The sequence below is a fragment of the Plectropomus leopardus genome, chromosome 2, assembly GCF_008729295.1.
Source record: "Plectropomus leopardus isolate mb chromosome 2, YSFRI_Pleo_2.0, whole genome shotgun sequence".
In the NCBI taxonomy this organism is placed as follows: Eukaryota; Metazoa; Chordata; class Actinopteri; order Perciformes; family Serranidae; genus Plectropomus; species Plectropomus leopardus.
The window spans coordinates 12,657,808-12,683,272 of NC_056464.1; the positions used below are offsets into that span (position 1 = coordinate 12,657,808).

The 25,465-nt window shown below is 39.0% G+C and overlaps 1 protein-coding gene across 1 annotated transcript in view; it reads right to left on the reverse strand.

The window, feature by feature from the left end:
• Positions 1-2,981: 2,981 nt before the first annotated feature.
• LOC121949622 (vitamin D3 receptor B-like) overlaps positions 2,982-25,465 on the reverse strand; it is a 29,547-nt gene continuing 7,063 nt past the window's right edge. The window contains 9 exon segments of the mRNA XM_042495361.1: positions 2,982-3,351; positions 4,675-4,791; positions 6,964-7,115; positions 9,973-10,000; positions 10,003-10,152; positions 12,222-12,321; positions 13,043-13,239; positions 14,739-14,869; positions 16,556-16,703. Of these exon segments, the coding sequence (XP_042351295.1) occupies positions 3,098-3,351; positions 4,675-4,791; positions 6,964-7,115; positions 9,973-10,000; positions 10,003-10,152; positions 12,222-12,321; positions 13,043-13,239; positions 14,739-14,869; positions 16,556-16,701 (1,275 nt within the window). The 5' untranslated portion in view covers positions 16,702-16,703 and the 3' untranslated portion in view covers positions 2,982-3,097.

The following is a 25,465-nucleotide window of genomic DNA, read 5'->3' on the forward strand; positions in this document are numbered from 1 at the left end:
CCCAGCACGTGCTGCTGAGTGCTCACCTTTTTTTTTTCTGACAACTTAAGATCCTGAAATCCAGGAGGATTTGGGCAGGGGCCGAATTATCCGCAGAGGACTCCTCCTCACAAAAACAAACGGACACTATGATTTAAATCAGTAAATTCACCGAAAAATGCAGTTTTGCATTACAAATCTGTGTTATTTCATTGCTGTTCAGCTCGTTATGGAGGGGTTTCTAACTATAGTGGCCAATGCAGATACACAAATCGCCCTATTTAAAGCCAGTGTTTGGTTTTTCCATTCTGGGAAACATGGCAGTGTAACATGGCGGACTCTGTGAGCAAGGACTCCCTGTAGAGATATAAACGGTTGATTCTATGATAAAAACACAACAATTCTTGTTTCATGTGATAATACAATAAAGAAAACATATTTATGATCCATTTCTACCAATATATCCTGCTAAATCCTACACACTGGACCTTAAAAATCCTATGGTAGGTTTAAAAAAAACCAGGCAGGCAGAACAAAATTAAGCAACAACTTCTCACAAAGCAGTTGTGACGACACATCAAGCTCGACGACAAACATATGCTCTCTCTCACCATCTTCCTCTAAGATCACAGAGTAACCCTGGTCTGCTCTCTGTCTGACATAGGAGACCCAATCACAGGAACTATTTTAACTTCTGTCTTCTGTCACAGAGCAAATAGAAGACAATGTAGAAAGTTTGAGAACTTTGTCATTTCTGCAAATGACTTCTTTTAGTTAAATCATCTGCAAGACTTTGACTTAACACTTCTTTGGGGAACTGTCTTGATATAAAAAAACATGTCATCTCATATAATTTTTTACCATAATCCCACATGCAGCAAGCCATACATTACTGGCCTCTAAACCTAAGCGTTTAAATTTTCTTGGCAGTTTGGTTTATAAGCCATTAGATGCTGTCTGATGAAGCATAAGCCAAAGATGACTGACAGCAGAGAAAAGGCATTAGAGTTCCTATCATATACAAGCTTATCTCCCAAGAGCCGTGGATAAATAGCATACGAGTTTAGACGATTATATAATGAGGATATCCGTGGCTCTGGAGTTATCCTGTTGATGCACTGTAATGTATCAGGTGTATAACTAGCTTAGTGATCTATATGGCTTATATTAGAGAGCAGCACAGTATGTTTAGCTCGTCCTCTTTCTGAAAATGAACCATGGAAATTAGGCAAATACACCAACCCACCACTAGACAAAAAATAATTTGACTAGGTCAAATACTCAAGCAATCCCTGTTTAAGCCATTTCTAACTCATTCTTACCCTCCCCCCCGGAAAACATGATCAAAGTCAAAACAAAAGAGCATAGTGTCTCAGAACGTAGTGATAATGAATCAAAAAAAAAAAAAAAGGAAAAAAAGGGTCAATATTGTATTTTGCATATATATTTCTGAAAAAAATTAGCCTTGAGAAATATCTATGTAGCCCTATGTACAGCGGCGGACATATTATATATATTTATATATATACCTGGTATTTACATAATGCAGCCACTAGAGGGCTGCGCAGCATACATCATCAAACGAGAGGACCTGGATGTTGAGGTGTGTCCTACCACCACAGCCAGGCCCTCAGACATTCTAGAAAATCCACTTCCCTGTCAGAAACGAAAGGGGTGTGATATCTGTGGAGGTCTGAAGCAGCTTCCCAAGCTCTCCGCCAACCGAGCTCACTGTATACTGAGGAGGAACAATTCATGGAATTGTTTTTAGAGGTGAAATGATGTGTAAAACAAAACAAAAACATTGCAATTACATCAGTATATATGCCAATTCCAAGTATGGTATGCAGCTATATATTAACAAGACAGGCCCCTTGCTTTGGCCTCGATTTACTATTCCAGTTAGATTTGGCATCTTAGCCCTTTAAAATCTGTGATAACATATACTGTATATCAATACATAGGCTTGAGTAAAAGGTGGTATAACAGTGCTTAGGATACACGTGGTAGTAATTAACTATTTACAGGGAAACAAAGAAAATGAAAGAGAAGAATGAAAAAACAATTTCGAAAGAGAGGAACAAGCCGTAATGCAGGCTTGCTTTGATTGACAAAGTTAGCAGTGTAAAAGTAGCTAACACATTTAGTGGCTAATTCTCACCTCAAAACCAGGCACCCCAAAGTCCTATCAAAAATCTCACCTAAATTACAGACTATGCTCTGTACTTTAAACCTAAAATAATGACAGTTTCCTTCATAGACTGTGAGGCTAGTCAGACAACTTGCTAGCATGTTGAGAGGCTGCACACGTGAAACCATCCATGGAGCAGCATGGTTATTTTTAGGTACTGGAAGCTTTTTGAGAAAGTAGTTGACCATACCTTTGGTGAAAGGCGAAAGGCATGTGTTTGAATTGTATGCACAGTCATATACATTACGCTGCCTTGGAGAGAAGCAGATGAACAACAAAAATACAAGTTCTGAAACATGAATAACTCAAAGTAATGTGCAGGCACTGCGTTTGCACCGAGAAACTGAAATGTCTTCCGTACTGTATCTAAATTGTTCTGTGTAAAAGTTACTGTTTCACGCAGGTGATGTAAAACAACCCCAGTAAAACAAAGAGGTAGCTCAACTGAATGGCTAAATGAATAACTGAGTGTGTTTGTTGTGTCGGTGTGTGCATGTATGCACACAAAATGTCCAGGCATTTGAAGCAGCGGTTGGTTGATTTAAATACAGACAAAAACACTGTATATAGGCAGAAGTTGTGTGTGTAGCTTAATTCGTATTAAATGAAGCTTTCTTGTTTACGCTTAACATCTGCTTGCTCTCCATACAACCTTGGCCGTTATGCCAAGATGGACTTCTTTAGACAAGACACACATGAAAGCACACACCCAACACGCACACACTCACCCACCCACACACACACACACACACACACACACACACACACACACACACACGCATACACACACACACACACTTTCTCTCTCCCACTTGCTTCCTATTCCACACCTCCATTTAGTTTATCCAGCGCATCCTCAGCTCCCTCCCTCCACTTTTTACCCTCGCAGGGTTCTTGTCTCCTGCTTCCTCTCTGCCCATCTGGGTTCTAGGAGACTTCGCTGCCAAACACCTCCAACACCAGCGGGGTGAGCTGCATGCTGTGCTCCGGCTGGAAGGACAGCGAGCGGTACTGTTTGGAGTGTTCCTCGTTGAGGCTGCGCAGGTCAGCCAGCTTCTGGATCATCTTGGCGTAGAGCAGCCGACCTCCTGGGTGGTGGAGCTGGATGTAGGCCTGCAGGGTCTCTGACAGGCGGTCCTGGAGGGCTTCGATCCGTGCATGATCCTGCACACCTGGGCGGTCTGCAGGAGGGGAGAGGAGAGGCTTAAGAAATGTATTGCTGTTCCACAAGCTAAATACAGGGTCTCTGCAGATAAAGTCGAGGTAGATTGAAGACCTTAGACTTTTTTAATGCCAACTGAAATTAAGTTAAAGACCAGTTTTCTAATGACAAAAACTGAAAGACAACTTTTATCTTGCCCAGATGTTTACTTTTTTCTGTCTGTCAAATGTTGAAAAAAGAGAACCCCTTTAGAGTGGAAGAAATGGAAGACAATGAATATATTATATTATAAAAGTATCTTTTTGGTTTTAAAGCAGAAGTGGGAAAATATCTGTTATTTTTGGCCATTTTTTTCAGGCTGTTTTGTGTTTCTCATTAGAGTCCACTGCTTGGATTTCCATCATGACGAGTTTAAGAAAAGGAATTTATTACATGGTATAAATAGATTTTACCAATTACTTTGAAATTTAACAATGCAATGTGAGAAGAAAACGATTCCTATGCCTGAACATTTTTTAAAGATTTTTTGGGCTTTTACCTTTATTGGTAATAGGACAGATTAAGCGTGGAGGGGGGTGGGGGGGGTGGGTGGGGGAGTGGGTGTGATGACATGCAGAAAAGGGCCGCATGTTGGAGTCGAACCTGAGCATCTTTTAAGATTTTTTGAAAAAGTAATTGAAATCACTCTAATTACAATTAAGGCCTTTTTTCAGATTAATTAATTCAATGCCGTTTTTAAGATTTTTTAGGATCTGCAATGCCTGTAAAAAAAGCAAACAAAATTATCTGTTGAAATTGTTATTGGAAAACTGAGGATATTTGTGTTTATTTTGGTTCCCCCAAAACAGTCAGATTGCAAATTAACACAAAAGGTGCATGACTGTTGTGTTTATTTCTACTGTTCTGGTCCTGTGGCTTTCTAATTTTAGATCAGGGAGAGCACATCTAATGAATAATGAGGCACCTCGTATACACACAGGAATGCAAATATCCACTCTGTTACGCACGCTTGCTTGCATAACTATACATGTATAATATATGCACTTCAGCAAATGCATACCATACACACGCGTTCAAATAGAGGCTAATGCTCTCGGGATACACGAAAGCCTTCATGTAGCTCAGACTTGCACCTCAATGTAAATTATGTTGACTTGACAGATGGAAACAATGTTTCAAATAATCTCAAAAATATATCTCAATAAATATTGATCTTGTGCCAAAACAAAAACTTAAAATAATTTGTTCTGTACTGAAATGAAAGAGGCAAACAAGATCACTCATAAACAATTCATCATGACCCCTTTATATGTTCCCTCCTCCACAAAGTCGGCTACGGTACCTGGAGAAAGCAGGCAGATGGCCATCAGCAGCACGTGTTCCTCCTCCCGCAGGTTGAGCTTCTTCAAGCCCACCTGGAACTTCACCAGTGGCTCCAGCAGCTCCAGAGTGTGGCCCGCTACAGAGGACGCAGCACATCATTACTGTCTGTACAGCACACAGAATCTGCTCCACGCTGTATCATAAGAAAAGGCCCTCCAGGGAATGTTGCCATCCCGCTTACTCGTTAATATTTCATTTTGCCGGTTGGAATCATCTCTGGTGGGGATTTTTTTTTCTCCTTCATGCTGTGCGTCTGACGTTTGTTTACGCTGAGAACTACCAGCTGAGAATTTCTTTTAATTAGCAAGTTTTTAATTTGGATCAGTGTACACATGTCATTACTTTAATGTAGAAGCATGAATGAGAAGCCATACAAATACTGATCAAAAGGATTCATTGACCTTCACATGTGTACCTTCATTTCCTCATTTTATGGCAGCGGCTGCAAATTGAACCTTAATGCTTTCTGAGCACTGACTCAGGATGGATAATGTTAACACCAAACGCTTTTTTTTCGGATTAGGGATATAAAAATGTTTCGGACTAACATCTGAATTGGCTGATAATCACCTTGTTGACTGCCACAGCCTATCGGTATATAAGATGACATGCACTGACGGCAGTGGCCAATGTTTTTCTGTTGTGTCACATCAATTTTGCACGGGCTAAAAAGCAGACTAATGCTGTCCCGTCTTCTCAGAGACAAAAGAAAATGTGATTGGGACAAACTGGGATGCTGCTGGGATGAAAAGAAGTAGTAAACTCACTATCAACAAGTCAGGGGATGCACCCTATTGTTTCCTAGAGATAATGCCACATTATGAACTAATGACATCGGCAGGAGGAGAGCTAGTTATGTTAGCAGTTAGTAAAGATGCTAAAGAAGTTTTTAATTAATTTTCCTGAAAAACTGTTCTTTATGTGAAAGGTTATATTAAAGGTTGTTTCATAAATTTGTGTGTTTGAATTTGTGTTCATTGTGATGAAAGGCTGATGGACTTAAAAACAGTTTAGCCATTTCTTTGTTTCCCTTGCACAAAAGGGAGATTAATCATTAAGCAATGGCCTTGGTTCTTTCAAAGTTGAGTTTAAGAATGTCTTTTAAAAATATTGAAAACTGTCACTTTGATTGGATAGTAAATTGGGTACTGGAAATTCTTAATGATGTTCAGCAGCAACTATAACGACCATGATGCATAGAAATCTTACTAATTAACAACCCCTGTGAAACAAGGGGCAGAATTAATTTGAAATCCAAATGTGGAAGAGAGATAAACTTAAAAAAAAACAAACAAAACAAAAAAAACTTGTATACTAGTAATTTCAAAATGCAATACTACTTTAATGTTTTAATAGTGGCATTAAATCAGGGCTAAAAGAGATTCAACATTGTTCTCATACTTAATACCACAGTAGACAAACCAGTGTTTTGTATTTTGTGAGGATATATTTCTGTGTATTGATTTGTATAAGTATTGTATTTTGGCGGATGTATTTGTGGTGTTTGTGGATGTATTTCGTGTGTATGGATTTGCTGTGTGTGTGTGTGTGTGTGTGTGTGTGTACTTGCGGATGCACTTACTTTTCTCGTTTATATTTTAATTTTTAAAAGAGGCCTTCTGTAGACAGGTGTTGCAAATTAGCAACTCCGCTACAAAAGCTGAATGCAGCACATCTGGTTTTTGCGCATGAATGTACAGTTCTAATGCTGTGATGTCCTTATCAACTAAATTCAACTAAACTATTGATTATTACATGAAAAAAAATCAACATCACATCTACATTAAAGTCATTTTCATCTCAACTTTTCAGTGATACTTTAACAAGAGCACAACACAGCAGCTTCTCCTGTTGCAGACAGTGGTTGTTTTGTGTGGTGAGCAGGTCAGGAATGGCATTCTTTGGTTGATCCCTTAGAGAGGAGTCTTGTTTGAAAGGCAAACGAAATCCTCGCCCACAGGGGCCTCTGCAGATATGTAAGACTGGTTTAGCAGAAAACTTGTATTAGCGTCTTTTTCCTATGGGTGTGTGCACAGGCGACTGCCAGTGATCTTTCTGTACTCCCACACTAATGATCCGGTCACTTCCTTAACTCTGGGCTGCTTCCTTTAAGGTCTGAACAGAAGTATGTGTTTTCTTCAGCTATCAGCTGAGCTAAATGAGTTGATGAGCATGCATGAGCACAGTGCTAAACACTAGCTCATCTTCACAGCAGTCAGACTGTACACGTGGCCGGGTTTACACTAACCTTTGGTGACATCGCTGATCTGGTATTTAAAGTCAGGCCCGCCACAGCTCCAGGACATGTCTTCTAGGTTGAAGCTCTGATTTGAGCGCAGCATGATCACCTCAATGGCGCTGGACTTGAGCAGAGCAATCTGGTCCTCTGCAGTCAGCTCCCTGCAGGGAAAGATGTCACTTACTACGTTTGTGAACCATGAAAAGTAAATTATTAAACTAATAGGGCCCATACGACCTTGATCATTTAATGCTGGTTTAATTTTACAGGAGTATTATAAAGTAACTGGTAAACAAGTACACCAAGTAGGTTCAAATTTATGTCTGAAATATTTTAGTTCAGCTGTATATATTTCATTTCAAAGGATTTACTTATCAGTGGTTTACTGACTACAGGTTAAAGGTCAGCCAAAGTCTTCAAGGTTTATCAGATAAATGCTGTGCAGGAAGACAAAAACATCCCAAATATTTCTTTCGGTTTGCTCGCTCCACCTGCAATGGGTCCATGTGTATAAAAAACTAACTTGATAAAAATCAAACTGATGCTGTTTTAGGCGTCATCACCGTCAAATCCTGCATGTAGTAACGTTATGAAGTTTCTTTAAATGTTTATTAGATGAAACTACTGAACTAGCAGGAGACATGAGCTGATCCCTGCAGATCTTCAGGGGAGGTCTGGGGTGTTTTTCAGGGCTTTAGGGAGCAGATCATAAGTGGACAAAACATTCCAGAGGTAATCCGACCACGTCCATCACTCGCTGCCAGCGGGAGCGGCAGCTTTCAGGAAATACAGGCCCTGACTCGTTCTAGCCTCGACTTTGGGGTGACCCCTGAGACACTGAGCGTTTTGTCCCTGTCAACACACTGAGAGACAAACACGCTGAAAGGCAGCAGTTGCCATGTGAGGAAGAAACAATGAATAGCCCTGGGCCAGTCATTGTGATTTTGCCTTTACAGTCACAAATAGCATGCTGGCTTGTGTTTTCCACATGTATATCTCTCCCCATTTACCCCTGTTTTCGAGGTTGGGCCATTCATCTTTTAAACAGAGGTCATTTTCTCCTGTGATATGTCAATCACATGCTTTTAAAAAATGTTGTGAGATCATCAGATAGACAATCTGATGGTGTGCGTGCAGAGATAGGTCACTGTCGGGTACAAGAGGACTGTCCTACTCTAAAAGGTTAGACATTCACCTACTAACATACTTAAAGGGCTGAACTTCACACTGGCAACATGACTGTGGCAAATATATACCTCATCCAGTGAAGGAACAACAACATTTTCCACAACGTGTCAGCTATTTGTCATATACAGTATCAGTAATCTGTGGCCTTTAGACCACGGCCATCACTGTGGCACAATATCAACTAATCGGGCAGAAAAACAACTGGGTGTACAAAGTCTTTGATGGGCATTTAGGTAAAGAGTCATTCAGAGACATGTAAACATCTCTATTTCACAGTGGAATCCAAAACAGTGAAGCCTGAAACTGAACTAGCAGCATGGCATACTTATAAAGTAATTGTTTATGCAAACTAAGATGATTTTTTTTGCCAGCACATATTGGTCATTTTGAATTTGGTAAGACAATGAATGTGTTAACATGGACATGAAGAACCCAGAGTATTGTATCTAAGTGAATTAACAAACCCCACATACCGTCTCAGAGTACAGCATAGGACCTTATACTGCTTCTGAGGAGGCCAAATACGCTACCTAGACTAACAGAAACTCTAACAATTGTTGCAGTGACAGTGTCTCCCTTCTGGAGGTAAAAAAAAACACAGTTTTGTCTTTCAGCAATGAAAGAGGCGGCAAATCTTTATCCTCTGCACCCCTGCCCAAAACTGTGGTAGCAACAGTGAGAGGCTGGCACTGATGACAGCGGCAGAATGTAACTAAGAATGTTTACTTCAATAAAATTTTGAGATAATTGCACTAACTTGAGTATTTCCATTTTTTGCCACTATGTACTTCCACTCCATCTTGGAGTTAAATCATGTACTTCTCCTCCACTCCATTTATTCGATAGTTTTAGTTACTTGTTATTCTGATAATCAATACTAAGTATAATCAACTAATAAATTATGTTTTAATTACATAGCTGGAGATACCCAGCAGTATATAAAGTAACTAAAATGAGATCCACCTTTACTAGCTGCAACATCAAAGTGATGGAAATATGTATATATATATATATATATATATATATATATATATATATATATATATATATATATATATATATATATATATATATAAAAATAATGCATCAACACATATAATCCAATGATACCATATAAATTATTCTAAAATTGGCCACATTCTGGATAAAGAGCGCTTCTACTTTCAGTGCTTTAACTATATTTTTATTCTAGTTATTTTGTACTTTTACTCAAGTAAATATTTGAACGCAGGGCTTTAGAGTATTTCTGGTATTGCTACTTTTACTTAAGTAAAAAATCTCAGTACTTCTTCCACCACAGACTGGTGTGGAGAATTCATGTTGTAAGAGTTATGTAGTTGCTTTAAGGAATAATATTAACTCAGTACATAGTGTGTGTGTGTGTGTGTGTGTGTGTGTGTGTGTGTGTGTGTGTGTGTATGTGTGTGTGTGGGTGGTTGAGAAAGAGAGCGAGAGAGGGAGATTTAACAACTAAGTTGTCAAGTGGTAGTAAATGTACAGTAGGTTGCTTTGTTTGTGTAAACATCACAAGCGCCTGCCAAAATAGAACGTGGTAATCGGTAACTGGGTTACTACTATTTTTCATGTATATGGGGAATATGATATCCTGAATATGATCATAACCAAGACAAGCCTTATAAAAGGGTTATCTGTGTCCATGTAAACATTCAGTCTTTTTTGCCAGCCTAGGAGTCAAATTCTCTAGATAAGGGATGTTGTTTTCTGGCCAACATCAGTTGTTAACAACTGATGCAGGGTGACAGTCAAAACTCTGGCAGATAGAAACATGCTCCCCCACAAAAACACACAGAGACATAAAGATACACAAACCTGAACCCAGGGATCATCTTGGCAAACCAATGACCTTCTGGATGCTATAGGAGACCAGGTCAGCCAGGTGGGGCAGCATGGAGAAGCTGGAGCCCTCCTCCTCACTGGAGTCAGGGCTGCTGCCTTGCTCGTGGTACATCATCAGTAGGTTGTTGAAGTTCATTTTGGTGTCTACTGACTCTGCAGTGAGCAAGATGAAGACAGCAGAGCATAGAGGAGGCGAAAAGAGAAACGAGGAGAAGAAAGGAGACAGTATTAAAGAAGGGAGAAAAAAAGTGTTCATACACAAAGCATTACAATGTCACACTATTCCTCCGTGAATAGACACGTCAGTGCTGAGAGAACAGAAAGAAATCATGGAACAGAGAGGGCTTGTTGATGGAAAGAATCAACTGAAAATACACGAGTGTCAGGTCAGTAGAAGTGAGATGAAAGCTTGGGTGACAGCTACGACAACATGTGAAGCACGCAGAGCTAGCTGGGGTTGTTTTGAGTCATTTGTCTCCACTGAGTGTTGGCGGTAAGCCACGTGACCATGTCCCTGGCTGTGTTCGCTCCATTAGTGACGGATGCATTAATGAACTGATGTTTACTAGTAGGAGTCAGGTGTCTGGGGGGAACAGGCTATTCACAGAATTTCAACTGGATTCTCAGAAAGCAGCGTAACAGATACACCAACAAGAAAACAGCTGAACTGGAAAAAAATCCTGTCTTAAAGAGATAGTTCAGATTTTTTGAAGTGGGGTTGTATGAGGTTGTCATCCTAAGTCAGAGTATTACATACAGTAGGTGGTGGTTAACACGCCCCCCCCAGTTTGGGGAAGCATGCAGGAATACCACCACAGAAGCTAAACAATGTACTGCTTTATACAAGGGCAACAGCAAAATATATTTAGCCACCTTAAAAAGTCCTACCTAAAAAAAATCAATATTAGTTTAAGTGTACGCAAAATTGAGAATATTTTAACTGCTTTATCTTGCGGTCAGACAGCCCTTTCGGACTGGCAGCTGAGGCCATTATATCCATCTCTCCCTCCTGCGACTTGCTGGTCTACCAAGGTGTTTAGTTTGTTTGTGATATTGCATGACTGTGGTGAATCTGAACTGACTCTTTTAAAACACCAAAGTTAAAAAACAAAACAAGAGCTATCCCTTTAATAACACCAAAGGAAAAAACGTTAATATCACCTCACGGCTGTATGCCTCTGTGAACCAGCCAAGTTACAGTTTAGCCAAGACAGTTGACAATTCTTCAAATATGGATATTGCCGCAAAGAAGCTATGATTTCTGAAACATGGATGCTCCACACACATCTTCAACAAAGTAGTACACAAAAACTTTACAATCAGCGCCGTTTCAACGAGCGTCACCAATTCAATATCTGATTAAATGTCTCCCCTTTTGTTCCCAAGTCATTAAGTTGAGTAGTGGCTGGAAAATTATTTTTTGCAGAATATAATGATGTCAAAATGAAGTTGACCTTCAACCATCCCTGAGTCCAGACGGACATTTGTGAAAAATTGGAATAAATTCCCTCAAGATGTTCTAAAGATATAGACATCACGAGAATAAGATGTACAAAGTCATAGTGACCTTTGACCTATAACCACCAAAATCTAATCAGTCCATCATTGAGTCCAAGTGGACGTTTGTGCCAAACTTGAAGAATTTCCCTGCAGGCGTTCTTGAGATATTGCAGTAAACAAGAATGGGACAGACAGACTGACGGAAGACTTGAATCACAGCTATCACAAAGAGCAGAGGCATACAAATCCAAACTATCCCTTTAAGGCAAGAATTAACTCTACTGACAATATTCTCCTAGCACATGCTGCGTGAGATTGAATTAAAACATACTTTATTTAAAATATTTATATAAAAAAAAACTATGCATGTGAAAAAACAAACAAAATGAATAGTGTACAAAGTATATCACAGATTTTCAATGAGTAACATTAACTAACATTTCAAGTCCGAAAAGGAGTAGGAAGAAGCAAAATGCTTGTCTTGTCCTACCACACACGTTACACTTTCTATTGAAAGTTATGTCATTTTTCTTTAATAAACCACTCTTAATTCTCGTTAGGTGGCGCACCTTTAATGTTCTTTGTTTCAAAATTAAATTTGTGTCTACATGAGCCCTACAATAGGGTAAATGTGTAGGACAAACTAGTTTCATTGTAACCTTAGACACACGTTTTTTACTTTTACATTTCCAAGAAGTCCATGGTGTGTGTCTCATACCTACCTGGAGAGTGACTGAAGGAGTCAGAGGAGGCATCAGACAGAGAGTGGAGAGAGGCAGCTCTACTGGCGCTACGCGTTACTGGGCCCTCACGCACAGGAGGCTAGGCAGGGATAAAAAGCACATATAAGGACACCTGAGGATTTTCAAATAAGTCACCAAAAATAAAACCAAACTGAAAAGTCACTTCATGTTACATTGGAATATTTTATAATTCTGCAGTAAAAAAAATCTGTGCATTTCACAATCTTTATTAACAGTCGACCAATTTGTGTTCAGAGTCCTGTTTGTGACTCATCAATGCAGATTATGCATTTCTGTTGAATATTTGCTGAAATAAAGATGGGATGGAATTATTCAAAGTGAGCATGGTCATTTGTGTATTTGGTGGGATGGAAAATAGACAAGAGCACTACAGGTTTGATAGACAGAGGTGTCTGAGGGAGGTGACTCACCACAGTTTCAGAGGAGAATTGGGCCACTAGGTGTAAAATTTGTGTTTAAACAAAACAAAGCTTGACTGTTTTTGACCGTCAGTGGAATAAAGCTGAAGCAGAAAAAAGTCTGATGTGAGGAATCAACAACACTGAAATACTGCGTATGCTGGTTAATGCAGGTAATAAAAAGATCCCTGTGAAAGTGACAATCTGCCCATCTAAAGCAGCATAGTTGCTAATACTGGTCTAACAGAGCAGGAACTGTATCAAAACAATATCAGCAGTGATTTTATTCTGTTTGATGTCCCATGAGGTTTGTGAATTCAAAATAAATCTGTCTGCCAAATGTTGATATGATGGAGAAGATAACTGTATTAAGACACAAACCCTGAAGCGGCAGAAGTCAGAGTAGGAGTCGTCATATGTTTTGTGGTGCGCCTCCACCAGCGTGGCAATGACCTGACTCTGCTCCTCACTAAGCCGAGGCCGCCGCGCCTCCTTCTCCGCTTCACGCTGCGCTTCCTCATCCTTCCTTCGTTGAATCAGGTCCTTCTTCCTCTGCACTTCCTCGTCTGTCAGAATGACTGAGGGTGCATGTACAAAGAGACGAAGAGGAAGAGGAGGAGTTAGTATTACACACAAATGCACACACACACAAAAGCATGCATGAAGCATACAGTTTTTACGTAAACAGAAAACAGGTGGGGTACTTGTGTTTTACATTGTGATGACAGCTATGTCAATTTGGTGTTGGGTGGGGGGGGGGGGGGGGTGTTATTCTCTGGAGGAAGAGAATGGGAGGGGACGGTCCATATGGAGACCCCTGCTGCAATGAACAAGTGAATGCATTGTCTTTGTTCTGTTCGCTCCTTGTTGTTCTAACCACTGAATTAGCTCACAGACACAGAGAGAGAGAGAGAGAGAGAGAGAGAGAGAGAGAGAGAGAGAGAGAGAGAGAGGGAGAGAGGGAGAGGGAGAGAGAGAGAGAGAGAGAGAGAGAGAGAGAGAGAGAGAGAGAGAGAGAGAGAGAGAGAGAGAGAGAGAGAGAGCTGGGTCTCAACAACATGCTGCTGTTTTTGCAACAGCAACGCCACTGGCTCCTCTCCGTGTACAGTAAATCGCAGTGCTGGTGCCACAGCTCTTGTGGTATTCCCAGAAACTCTGAGGGGAAAGAACCTTCAGCTGGAAGTGAGAGGCCTTCACTTTAAAGAGGCCCAGGGACAATATCCGGATATATCAGGAGAAAACAAGAAAAAAATGTACCTGCTATTTACAGACCATGAAAATAAACAGGACTGTGTGGAAAAGAAGAGGCCTTGCTAGATTGTACATAACAGCGTGTGTTTAAACTTCAGATACTTATTCTATACAATGTGGGGAGGCTCCACTAGTTCAAAAAGACCATGTCAACATGCTAATGGGGGCAAAGACCCAGAGATACTTGACCTTAGTCCAAATATTACATAATAAATACAAGAGGGACAGTAGGCCCCCAAAACTGCAAACAGCAGTTAAAATTTTACCATCTATCCAAAAAAGAAACAATATAAGCAAATTGAACATCATTTATATACATGTGAATGTCTCATTTGTCTAAGTGGGAGGGTGGTTTTGGATGAGTCCATAATGTAGTTTTGATCTACATTTAGCAGTGTTGGGCAACCACAAAAACTTGATGGATCCACATCAGTTTTCTTGTGCTGCTTTCAGACCCCTTTTACAGCTTCTTAACCCTTTGAAAAATGAGCAAATTAGTTTGATTTATATCGAAAACATGGACAAGAAAGTAAATGAGCAACTTGTTTTTTTCATTTTCAGCACTTTTATGAGTCTTTTTCTTGTTTTTTATTCATTTTTTGTGCTTATTTTCAGATAATTTTCTGTGAACATGCTCATTGCCTTCTTCCCATTTTTTTGGCAATAAATCAAACCAAATTGCTCAGGTTTCAAAGGGTTAAAATCATTTACGTAAGTACAATGCATTTAACCCAAAAGACTCCATATGTAAGTAAATGCAGTAAATCAAACAGTGTTATGTTAAGAGTACTATCCTGAAGACATACGGGTCACCTGTTATACTTACACTCTTTCATCATGCCAATGTCCACACAGCGTTTGAGCCTGCATGCCTGGCAGTGGCGCCTGTTGTCCTTGGTGATGGTGCAACTGCCGTTAAAGGGACACGTGAAGGCGGCCTTGCGCTTCATACTGCGCCTGAATAAATTGTATACATTCTGTCTGTTAAAATACGTACACATGTCTCAGTTTCTAAACACACAAAAGTATAGTTAAAAAAATTCCTTCCCTGAAGTTATGACGAAAAAGGCTCTGTATGTGTCTAAACACACAGAGCTTGGTGAGATTGTAAGTATGTTGAGAGCTCAATGCAAAGAATGTGAATATAACAAATATAGCACCATAGCACCTTTGACAGTGCTCTGCACAAACAATAATCATGGTCTAAGTGGATAAATATTTTTGTGCTTCAAGCCTGGGACTGGAGCATAAATATGGATAAGTGCCAAGGAATCCAGGGGTAAAGGATGACTCTTGCCAAACAGTGACGCAAAGCGTAGTGATTTAGTCAGCGAGGGACACTATGTATGATCATTTATACACAGATGTGGGCAAAAACACACAGATAAGCACGCCTGGTGAGAGTTCAAACATGGGCCAGCTGAGAAACGAGGAAGGAGGTTATTAAACATCCGTCTTTTTCATTTTCTCCCTTTAAACACCAACACTGTTGTGAGGAACAGACGTACATGGTGGATATGTAAAACACACACACACACACACACAGACACACACACACACACACACAAACACACACGCACACGCACACAAAAGCTCACACAATCATGACTTGCTCTAGTTTTGTCTTTAGTTTAATTGAAAACTCATGTGTGTATCAATAGCCCCTTTCATATAGCCTGTTTAAGGCGGTAACGTTCTGCCGTTATTTCGCCTCACTGTTAGAAACTGAATGAACTAGGGCTGCAACTAATGATTATTTTCTTTCTTGGTTAATCAAACAGTTGTTTGATCTATATGTTCCCAAAATGACGATGTTTTGTCCACAACCCAAAGAGATTCAGTTTACTGTCGTTGAATAGTAAAGAAGGCAGAAAATATTTACATTGAAGAAAATTGAATCAGAGATTTTTTTTTCTTTTTTCTAAATAATAAATACTCAGACTGATTAGTCTGTAATGACATTAGTTGGCAGTTACCTAAATTACCTAAACTGACAACTAATTGATTAATCATTGCAGCTCTAGTATGAAAAAAGAATGAAGAGGCACTTCTGTTACATATTTAAGACGGCAGCGGAGGCAGTAACAGAACCAACATGGTGATGTTGTGTTACATTTCATACCTCTTTTAATTCCAAAATGCCTGCATGCTATCTAAAATCAAACACTGGGGCAACATAATGCTTATATAACGGCAATTTAGCGGAATATCTGTTTAAAATGTGCTAATGAGCAGGCAGCAGCTGAGGCATTAACTCCAGAACCGAGCTCATTTGTATTCTCTACTTGCTGCTGGGCATTAGTGCGAACTCGGATGTGGTCAGTGGTTTTGTGTGTGTTCTTATGTAACCGTGGGTGGTAATTACATTTAATGTGTGTGTGTGTGCGTGTGTGTGTACATGTGTGGGTGGCCATTATATATGCAAGTTCAAACCTGTGTTTGTATGCTAATGTGTACATGTGTCAATAACTTTCCCGTCAATATACATCGTTTTGTTTTTCATCAGGGTGATATGAGCGACTGTGCTGCTAAACAGGGCCTATTTTGTGTGTGTGTGTGTGTGTGTGTGTGTGTATACATTGAATATGTCAATTTCTGTCTGCTTTACAGTGGAACTGTGACATTATATATAAATTTGTGTACCTGAAAAACCCCTTGCAGCCCTCACAGGTCATGGCGTTGAAGTGGAAGCCGGTGGCTTTGTCACCACACACACCGCAGATCCGCGGCACGTTCCTATCGAACTCATCAGGGGCCAGAGTGGATGTACTCACAACTGTGGACTCCATCGCTAAAGGAAGAGGGGGCAAATGGAAAAAGACAAATTAGAGAGAGGAAAAAATAAACTAAATAAGCTCCTGGTTATACAAACTGTTCACTTGCTCAATAACTTTGCCACCAATCAGTACCAAACGAAAAAAAAAACATGAATTAAGCTGCCAAATTCTAACATCTGAAGTAAATTTAAGTATATTTTCTTTAATAATAATCTGTTCAGTATTGCAATTCACAAGATATATAAGAACAAAAAAATAAAAGCCATTTTAAAAGACCTTCAATCATAATATTTTTGATTAAGTGATAAAGTTTCAAACGTCATCTGTTTTTTATCTCTTGCACAATTGCTGTAAAAACTCTTTACCAAGTGAGACATGTCTCTTTTCACCTTGTCTCCATGTCAACCAAACACTGTCCCTTCCTTCAGGACATATTCACATCCCCAGTCTCCCCACTGGAAGTGAACTGCAGTGTTTTTGTCCAGGGGTGAGGAACTGAAGCCATATGAATCAAGTGGAAAAACTCCTCTTCCACTCCAAAATGCTGGATCTGGGTTACATTTGATTACATAGTGCCGCGAGTATCTATTTCACTTAACGGCCTCATGAGAGGGAGGGGGGAAAAAAGGCATGTCACCGCAAGGCTAGCATCCTCATAAACAAACAATCACTGTCCTTTTCACAAAGCTCCTTTCTTATTCTCTTCTTTGCTTCCTCTGCAGAGTGAAAGCGAAGCAAATGATGGAAGAAGATGGAGGGGCTGAGGGAGGGGAGGGCAACTAAACCGATACAAGCCTCAACAAACTCACAGATCAACAGCCAATGAGGTGCGGGCCCAGCTGAATAATTTAAAATGTTTTGACACTTCACTCCATCACTCATGTCTAATTAAAAACCACCGGTCCTGCTAAAGGTCTCACATACTCCTGTAAATGCAACAGCTGTATTCTTATTCATGCTGTTTTTTTCTGTTAAATACAACTGTCAATATGAACAGTTTGCTGTTAAACCAATTTCAGCCCTGGCCAAGAGCACTTGTAGTCCCTTTTAAAAACAGAAGGTCAAAACAAGAAAGGAAACAGAGGATCTTTTCAATTCCTCAGAGCTACAGGCATCTTGGACAGCAATGACTCAACCCTCGACAGTATGTTGGCATCTTGTATCTCAGCACCACATGCTTCAACCAGGAACATCTGACACAACGCCTGTTACGGTACGGTGAAACGGTAAATATGGGCACGACTGGAAGGAGCAAGAACTGACAGCAAATATTTGTGGAAGGAATACAGCAAACAGGTCAAACTGAACCCTGATAAACAACAGACCACAGAGGTTGATGGGAAATCACGCCACACTATTAGTCTCATCACTGAGCTCCTGAAACAGTGAGCTCTGACCAGCTGATGCAAAGAAAACTCAAAGCAGAGCAGCACTCTCTCACAATGTTCAGACAAAAAGAAAACAGATGTTGAGGGTTAAATCTACACTGCCTGACAAATATAACACTGTATTTGCTCTCAGTGGAACATTTACTGTCACTCTGCACAACATTGTTTTGTTTTGTTATGATAACTAACTAGTTTCTAGTGACAGGATAGGCGATGCTGTGTCCTAAACTCTTTTGTTTTCCCCAGTTGTCTCAGTGCACAACACGTGTTTCTTTCTGCCACCCACTCTCTCACGCAGAGGTAGAGGTAAAGTACACATGTTGAGTCAAAGGTCCTTCAGAACGATGTACCGGGCTCTGAAGGCTGCATAATCAACAATCACATTACAGAAATCTATTGTCTTAATGATTCAACAGGGTTTATCTATGGACATAATAAAATGCAGCCTTTGGCTATTCACTACACAGTAACACTTGCCATCCAAGTGACAGAATACAAATGGGCACAGGTTTTACATTTCAAGCACTCACCCTGCGTGTAGCCTACATAATGTGAGTAACCCTGCTGGCTAAGACTCTAAGGCTATTATTTATCGTGTGAAAATACCAAAAATGAAATGTGGCAAACTTAAACAGGATGTTTCCAGGAAGTCACATAAAAATTGTGTTTTCCATGATTGGGCTTAATCACACATCCTAGGTTGAAGTGCCAAGGTTCTTTATTAAAAACAAAAACAAAACAAAACAAAACAAAACAATTTCACTGAAAAACATTCATTCTATGTAAAGCAAGTCTCAATTATAAAACTACCAATTTGTCTGTAAAAGATGAGTTTTTAGAATCAGCCAGGACAAGGCAAGACTTAATACTAACTTAGAGTTACAGTTTCTAAGCTGGTGACCAGGCATCAGGTTTTGGTTGCAAAAACTTTAAACATAGTTGCCATTTTTAGACAAAACTATACATGTTATATGTCAGCTTACAGAAGAAAATGTGCCATATGAAAATGTTTAAAAGTGTTATTGCAGTAAGCGAACGAAATTCTTTTCAGTTTGTGTTTCGTCTGGTACTCCACAGAAATTGAATCTTAACTTAATTTGCTTCGCCATTGTCTCTAAAACAGATGTCTGTGCTTGTGCGAGTAACTGCACAAGCCCACTTTTTGTTGTTCAGGTTAGGTCTGTACAATAAGCAAAAAATAAAAAATAATAAATAAAAAAATCAATTGCCATTACTTTGACAGATATTGCCGCCACTGAGGTGTGATCTGTGATATTAGTGGTAATTTTTGCATTTCACTTTCACTAAAAATATAACAGTGGTGATAATGTGATTTTTGATAGGATCTGTAACAAACAATCCATCTGGAATATGATTTGTAGGCCAGGGCGTCTCTGTAGCACCACGATGCTTCAGTGACAATGAAATGTGACACATTTTACCACATTAAAACTCCAGTTCCTGCAATTTGGCTATTGCAATTTTGCTAATAGTGTGATTAATTGTGCTGCCCTTGTTCCAATTATGACTGTAACAACAGTATTTATATATCACTATTGCAACAAATGTGTTTATTTTGGGGTGCACGTTTTACTGTATGCGGCAACTATTTTCCCTGAGCTGCCAACCTCATCTGAGATATCTGTAAAAAACAGGATTACTTTAATGGCCTTAGAGTGTGAGCAGCTGTACGAGCTGGCCTATAAACACAGAAATCATGGTCAGGTAATGAGGTACAAAGTCATGTGGTCAATCTCATTTTTTCAATACAAGACCTTCTAAAGTCCCGCTGATGTTTAGAGAGGTGACGCATTATCAACATACAGAGAACATCTATGACCCGACAGAAAAAGAGCAGCGTCTACAGCTGGTGTAAATATAATTTGTCTTTTGGCATAGCAGCAAAATCATTATTGCTCTCCTGTAATGTAATGTAACACAATGGTGACCAGTACAAATGGCACAGCCTTTTGTAAAACATTAAGTCTGTTTTACTGCATGTAGGCAATCCAATCCCAGTAGGCATTCACACTCATCACTCACTGTGAACTAACAGGGAAAACACACATTTACCTTACCATATCATCAACTGATCAGTGAAGTCAGTCCTCTGTGATTGCATTCAGCCTTGACAGGCCATTACACTAAATGCACAGTAGTATTGAGAAAGCGCTAAATAATGCACAAGGTTATTAGACCAGATCTGTAGTCATTCCAGTCTTGGACAAGCAAAGCCAGGGAACAGGTTTGGAGCTTGAGGTTTCTACTGAACGTCTCACTCATGATATACAGTGCATATTGTATGTATGTTGTCCTTCGGCAGCAAGAATCAAATCTGCCATTGCGGTAATAATGCGAGATATGTCTTATGTGTTACATTGGCATAAAGCCATAAAGATAAAACAGTAACTATGATATGTGATTAGCTTACAGAGTTGATTCCTGCTCTATGACGGGCAAGCAAGCATGGATTCTTCACCCTCAGGTATAATTAAGCGTTTGTAGATTGTAACTAAGATTAAAGAATCACTGCCACATGCAGCAGGAGGGACATCAGGCATCACCACTGACTGTATTAGTTGAATAACATTGAGTCCAACAACTTTTAAAGCAACTGTTAAACTCCAACCTATTGGAACCAAAAACGTCTCAGGTGGTAAACAGATTTGTTGTTCCCTGCAAACAGCAGCAGCATATTTTTGGCAGAAATATGAAGTTCAGAGCACACTGAGCACACAGAGAGACAGTAAGACGTGCTATGCTGCATAATAAGTTTATCACTACACCCAAAGTATGGGAATTTATACAATTTTATTTATACCAATGCTATTATCAATTCTGCTTATCGGTCAAGTCTTTGTGAGGAAAAAAAGGCTACACATGTTTTCAGCATCAACCCAAATGTTTTATCTCTAAACTAAACACAGGTAGAAACAAATTACAAAAAAAAAAAAAAACATGCATGTCCTCATCTAAAATGAATAAAAAAAGAGACCTTTTGTACAGCATTTGTTTTCTTTTAGTCATACAAAAAAATCTGCAAAGTCTACCTGTATGGCTTTAATGTTATTAAACCATAGGATATTTATCCTCTGTAACGGACATGATGTTCAGTTGGAAAGCTGTGGCACATATGCGTAGTGTCAAATACATGACATTCCTGGAATTTAAGCCCATGTTGCATGGAAAGGTGCTTCACCATATTTGTTTTGTTTCTGGTCTTATTTGAGATTCTGATGTTACAGACATTACAAGCAGCACTGTTGTCATCTGTCTTTGTGAAATGAAGCCACACATTCGGCCGTTTCTTTCTGTCTGCCATGACTTGTTTCCTTGTTGCAGCTTTCTAGCGCATAGGCACATACATATGACATTATTGTTTTGCAATGCACAACAGCCAGAAAAACATGCTGTAATGAATCAGACAATTTGGAATTGGTTCTCAAATAGTGATATCCACCACTGTTTGAAATGTTTCTATGGATGTATGACTATTCCAGGTCATCCGATTTTCTTTTGCCACATTTTATTCTCTAAAATAATATAGAAATACCTACTCTGAAATATGGTAATGATAAACAAACAAAAAAAAAGTATTCCACATTTAATGATTCTAGCAAACCCAGAAATAAAACAGAAATGCATTTTAACAAAGGTCCTGTATAATGACTTCAGAATCTCAATTTTTTTTACCTGTTTTACATAAAACAGTGTCAACTGGGACTTAACATTGGAAAAGAATGAATATAATGATTTAAAATAAGCCCACCTAAACTGGGGAAACAAGGCAAAGTCATATTGGTATCATATGACCCTGAAACCATGCAATATTTTTTTATTTTTTAAAGGTTTTTTTGGGGCATTTTTGCCTTTAATTGATAGGACAGCACATATGTAAAAGGGGGAGAGACAGAGGGGATGAGATGCAGCAAAGGGCTAAGACTGGAGTCGAACCCGCGTCCGCTGCAGCGAGGACACAGCCTCTATCATGAGGCACCTGCTCTATCCACTGAGCCACCAGGCTCAATCAGTTCATATGAACTATATGAATATTATAATATTATTATACACTAAAAATAGAAAATCATCCAGAAAACACCAAGCAGTTGTAGCTGTGTTTGCTAGTTTGGAGATAGATGGCTAGTCAGTCTTTCACATCCCCTTTCTACACGTATGTTTCTGTTCTAACATGTAATCATCTATGACATGGCTGAAACAGTTATTTACAAAGAAATAACTTTTGACTTTACTGCCATGTCTAAAAACAACACTGTCATATTTTAATCTGTTTTTGAATGTTCACACTTATTTACAATAGTAAAATATCAAATGTGGACTTGTGACTTCAGTTTCTATAATTGCTTATATTTCTAGACTACTTCCATCCTTGGATTTTTGCTTGTCATAAAAGATACATTGTAACATGTACATTATTTCTCATTTAAAGTCCATCTGTGTTTTACTTCCATTTAAGAAAAGAAAATATTTAAACAAACAGCTATTATGTTATAATGTATATCATGAATGCAATCCTGGGATATCAAATTAACATTCAAAAAGCCCAGTTTAATTTTATTTGCAGGAAACAAGAAATATGGCATAAGCAAATTAAACTCCATTTTCATAATGAAAAAAATCATTTAAGTTTCATCAACTCATTTTGATGACAAACTTCTCTTGGAGAAAACAGGTTGGATTACTCATCAAAAAAGATTACTACATCTTTTGGGATTCTCTGTCTCTCGGGGGGAAAAGGGGATTTTTACACAGAATATTTCTTGTCTTTATGTTATATAATTAATCATAAATAATTAATACTGTAATATTGTATGGTCAAATGCTTTTCCAATTTATCTGTACAAAATATTGCTGCTGCATGAAAGTTAAATCAGCAACACTTTCCAAGTGCACCAGTGATTTTTAAAACTAAAGCTGTTCACTGACTCCTACATTCCTTAAATCTGAACATTTGTCTTTAAAGTGAAATAGAAGAACACAAATTTACCTTATAGTTTTACATATTACTTTAATAATAATTCCACAATTCCATAACTACCTAACTAGACAGGCTGAGCACATTCATCTTCCATTGTATAAAACACCCCCTGGTCAGTTTTCTGTCAAAGGTTATGGAGATATCTTATATGAAAATGGACATTTAATGGATTTTTCTGTTTCACTGTCTGTGTACAAACACAACCTTAGAAATCTACACAATCAGGATAGTTTCAAGGTGGGCAGCCAAGATTAGTGACACCTATTCAGTATCTGACCAGATGTTTCCCCTTCTGTTATGATGAATAATGGCCAGAAAAGTGTTTCAAAACATTATGATTTCACAATGAAGTTCACCTTTGCCCTTGTGGATATAAACTCTAATTGCTTTATCATTTTATCTGATTAAACATATGTGCGAAAAAATTCGCCTTAATTAGCTTTTGCATTTCTGCAATCTCCAATATGGAGGATTAAAAAAATATCACTCTTTGAAATGATTGTTTACAGTGCAAATATGGCAATTATTCCTGTTTTGATATATTTTTTTACCCTTTTTAACTATATCTCCACACTCATTTTATAGGAATTGTTTTAACACTAAGATATAAAATGCACTTTTGATTTTATAGTTTAAATTTCACCTTTTGTATATCCTTTGGGTGTGTTTTTATATGAGTCATTGCAGGTTTCTGTTGTTATTGACTGTGACATATATCGGAGTCAAAGTAATGGCCTCGGAAAATAAAACATGAACAATTACAGCCTGTGAATGATGTGATGTGAAAGTTGCAAGTATTCCATGTGAAGTGGAGAGCCACTGAGGGTAATTAAGGTAGCTCATCTCAGCCACATGACTAGTTTGAGGAGGAATGGGCTTATATCAGCTGAGGGAGACAAATCTCTTGAACATGAACCACTTCTACCACAGCGTTAGGCTGCTACATTGGTTTATGTAAAATACTTTGAATCTTTTACGCTCACGGGGGTGTTTTTTTTAATGTGTGATAACATTCAGTGGTGGAAATGGAGTACATGAGTCACTTCATAGCTTTGCGCTTAGTTAGACCACCGCATACTTATAAGTAAGTAAAATAAAATGTTGGTTAATCATGCTAGCATTGAATTTTGTTTACACTGAATGTCTCTCAAATTTAAAGCAACAGTTTCACAGCAACATGATTTACTCTGAAATCTTCTGTCCATGTTATTGAGTGTGTCATGTGGTAGGCATGTTTTTACTCTGCTCATGTGTCCATTACACCTCACTACACATAGAATTCAGATGAACTCTCATCTATTGCCCTCTGCATGACCGCATCCAGTCAGAGAGCGGAAGTGCCGGCTCATAGGAGAGAGCAGTGACAGTGCTGTGGGAGGTGAGAGGGGTGCCGAAGAAGCAGGCCAGAGAAGGGTGGGGTGGAGGGGACGCTGGAGAGATGGGCGTAAAAACAGATATATACATGGATACAGCAAGTAGGGGAGGGGTGACCTCTTTGTCACTACCGCTTTCTGTGTCACAAGGCATACCCTGCTGGCTGTGAAATAGCACGAGGAGCAGGCAATCGGCAGCAGCCCACAGAGAAGCAATCAACACACAAACAGCCTGATTTTATTATCTAAAAAAGTTGTCTAAAAATACACTGTCATAAGCCACTTCAATTACTAGCTAAATATAAATAAATGTCTCATCTCTGACAGCTTCTCATCTTGAGGAGTAAAAAGCTTTTTGCTATTCATGAATCACATTTTTAGTATGATTTATCTTGTGTTGCTTTACTCCCATTTTTTAAAATCAAGGAGCACATTTTGATATTGTTTGTGCGTGGGTGCACACTTGTGACAATGAAAAATTTGTTGGCTGGCCAACTTAATTGTATGTATGATAGAGACTGGTATAACTATATTGAATGTAAATGTGAGTCTCTTTTAGCCTTAAAAAGCCACTAACATCTGGCTTTTTAATGCAATGAGAATGCGTACAATCGGCACCCCAGTCAAATGACTCTGCAGTAGACACGGGTTTTTATCGCCTCTGGCTCAGATTGGCATTGATGGGAACGCAACACCCGGGTGAAAGTGGTAATTTCAGCTCTATAACTGGCGAGATGCAAAGACTCAAATACATCTGCACCGAGTTTGAAAGGGGTACTTCATAAGTAAGAGATAAATCATGAGAATAAACCACTGAAACGTTTTGACCTCTGTTCCTGTTGCTGTCTACTGTTCACCTGTTCTCTGACTCCCTCTCCAGTGGTAAATTCAGTGGAAGTGGGAATACAGACATTTAGTGGGTTTACCCGTGTTTTAAAAAAACTGCATGCAGCTAATTGCGGTGAGAATGAGGTATTAGATAACCAACACACACCCTCTGCTAACCCAATAAGTAATAG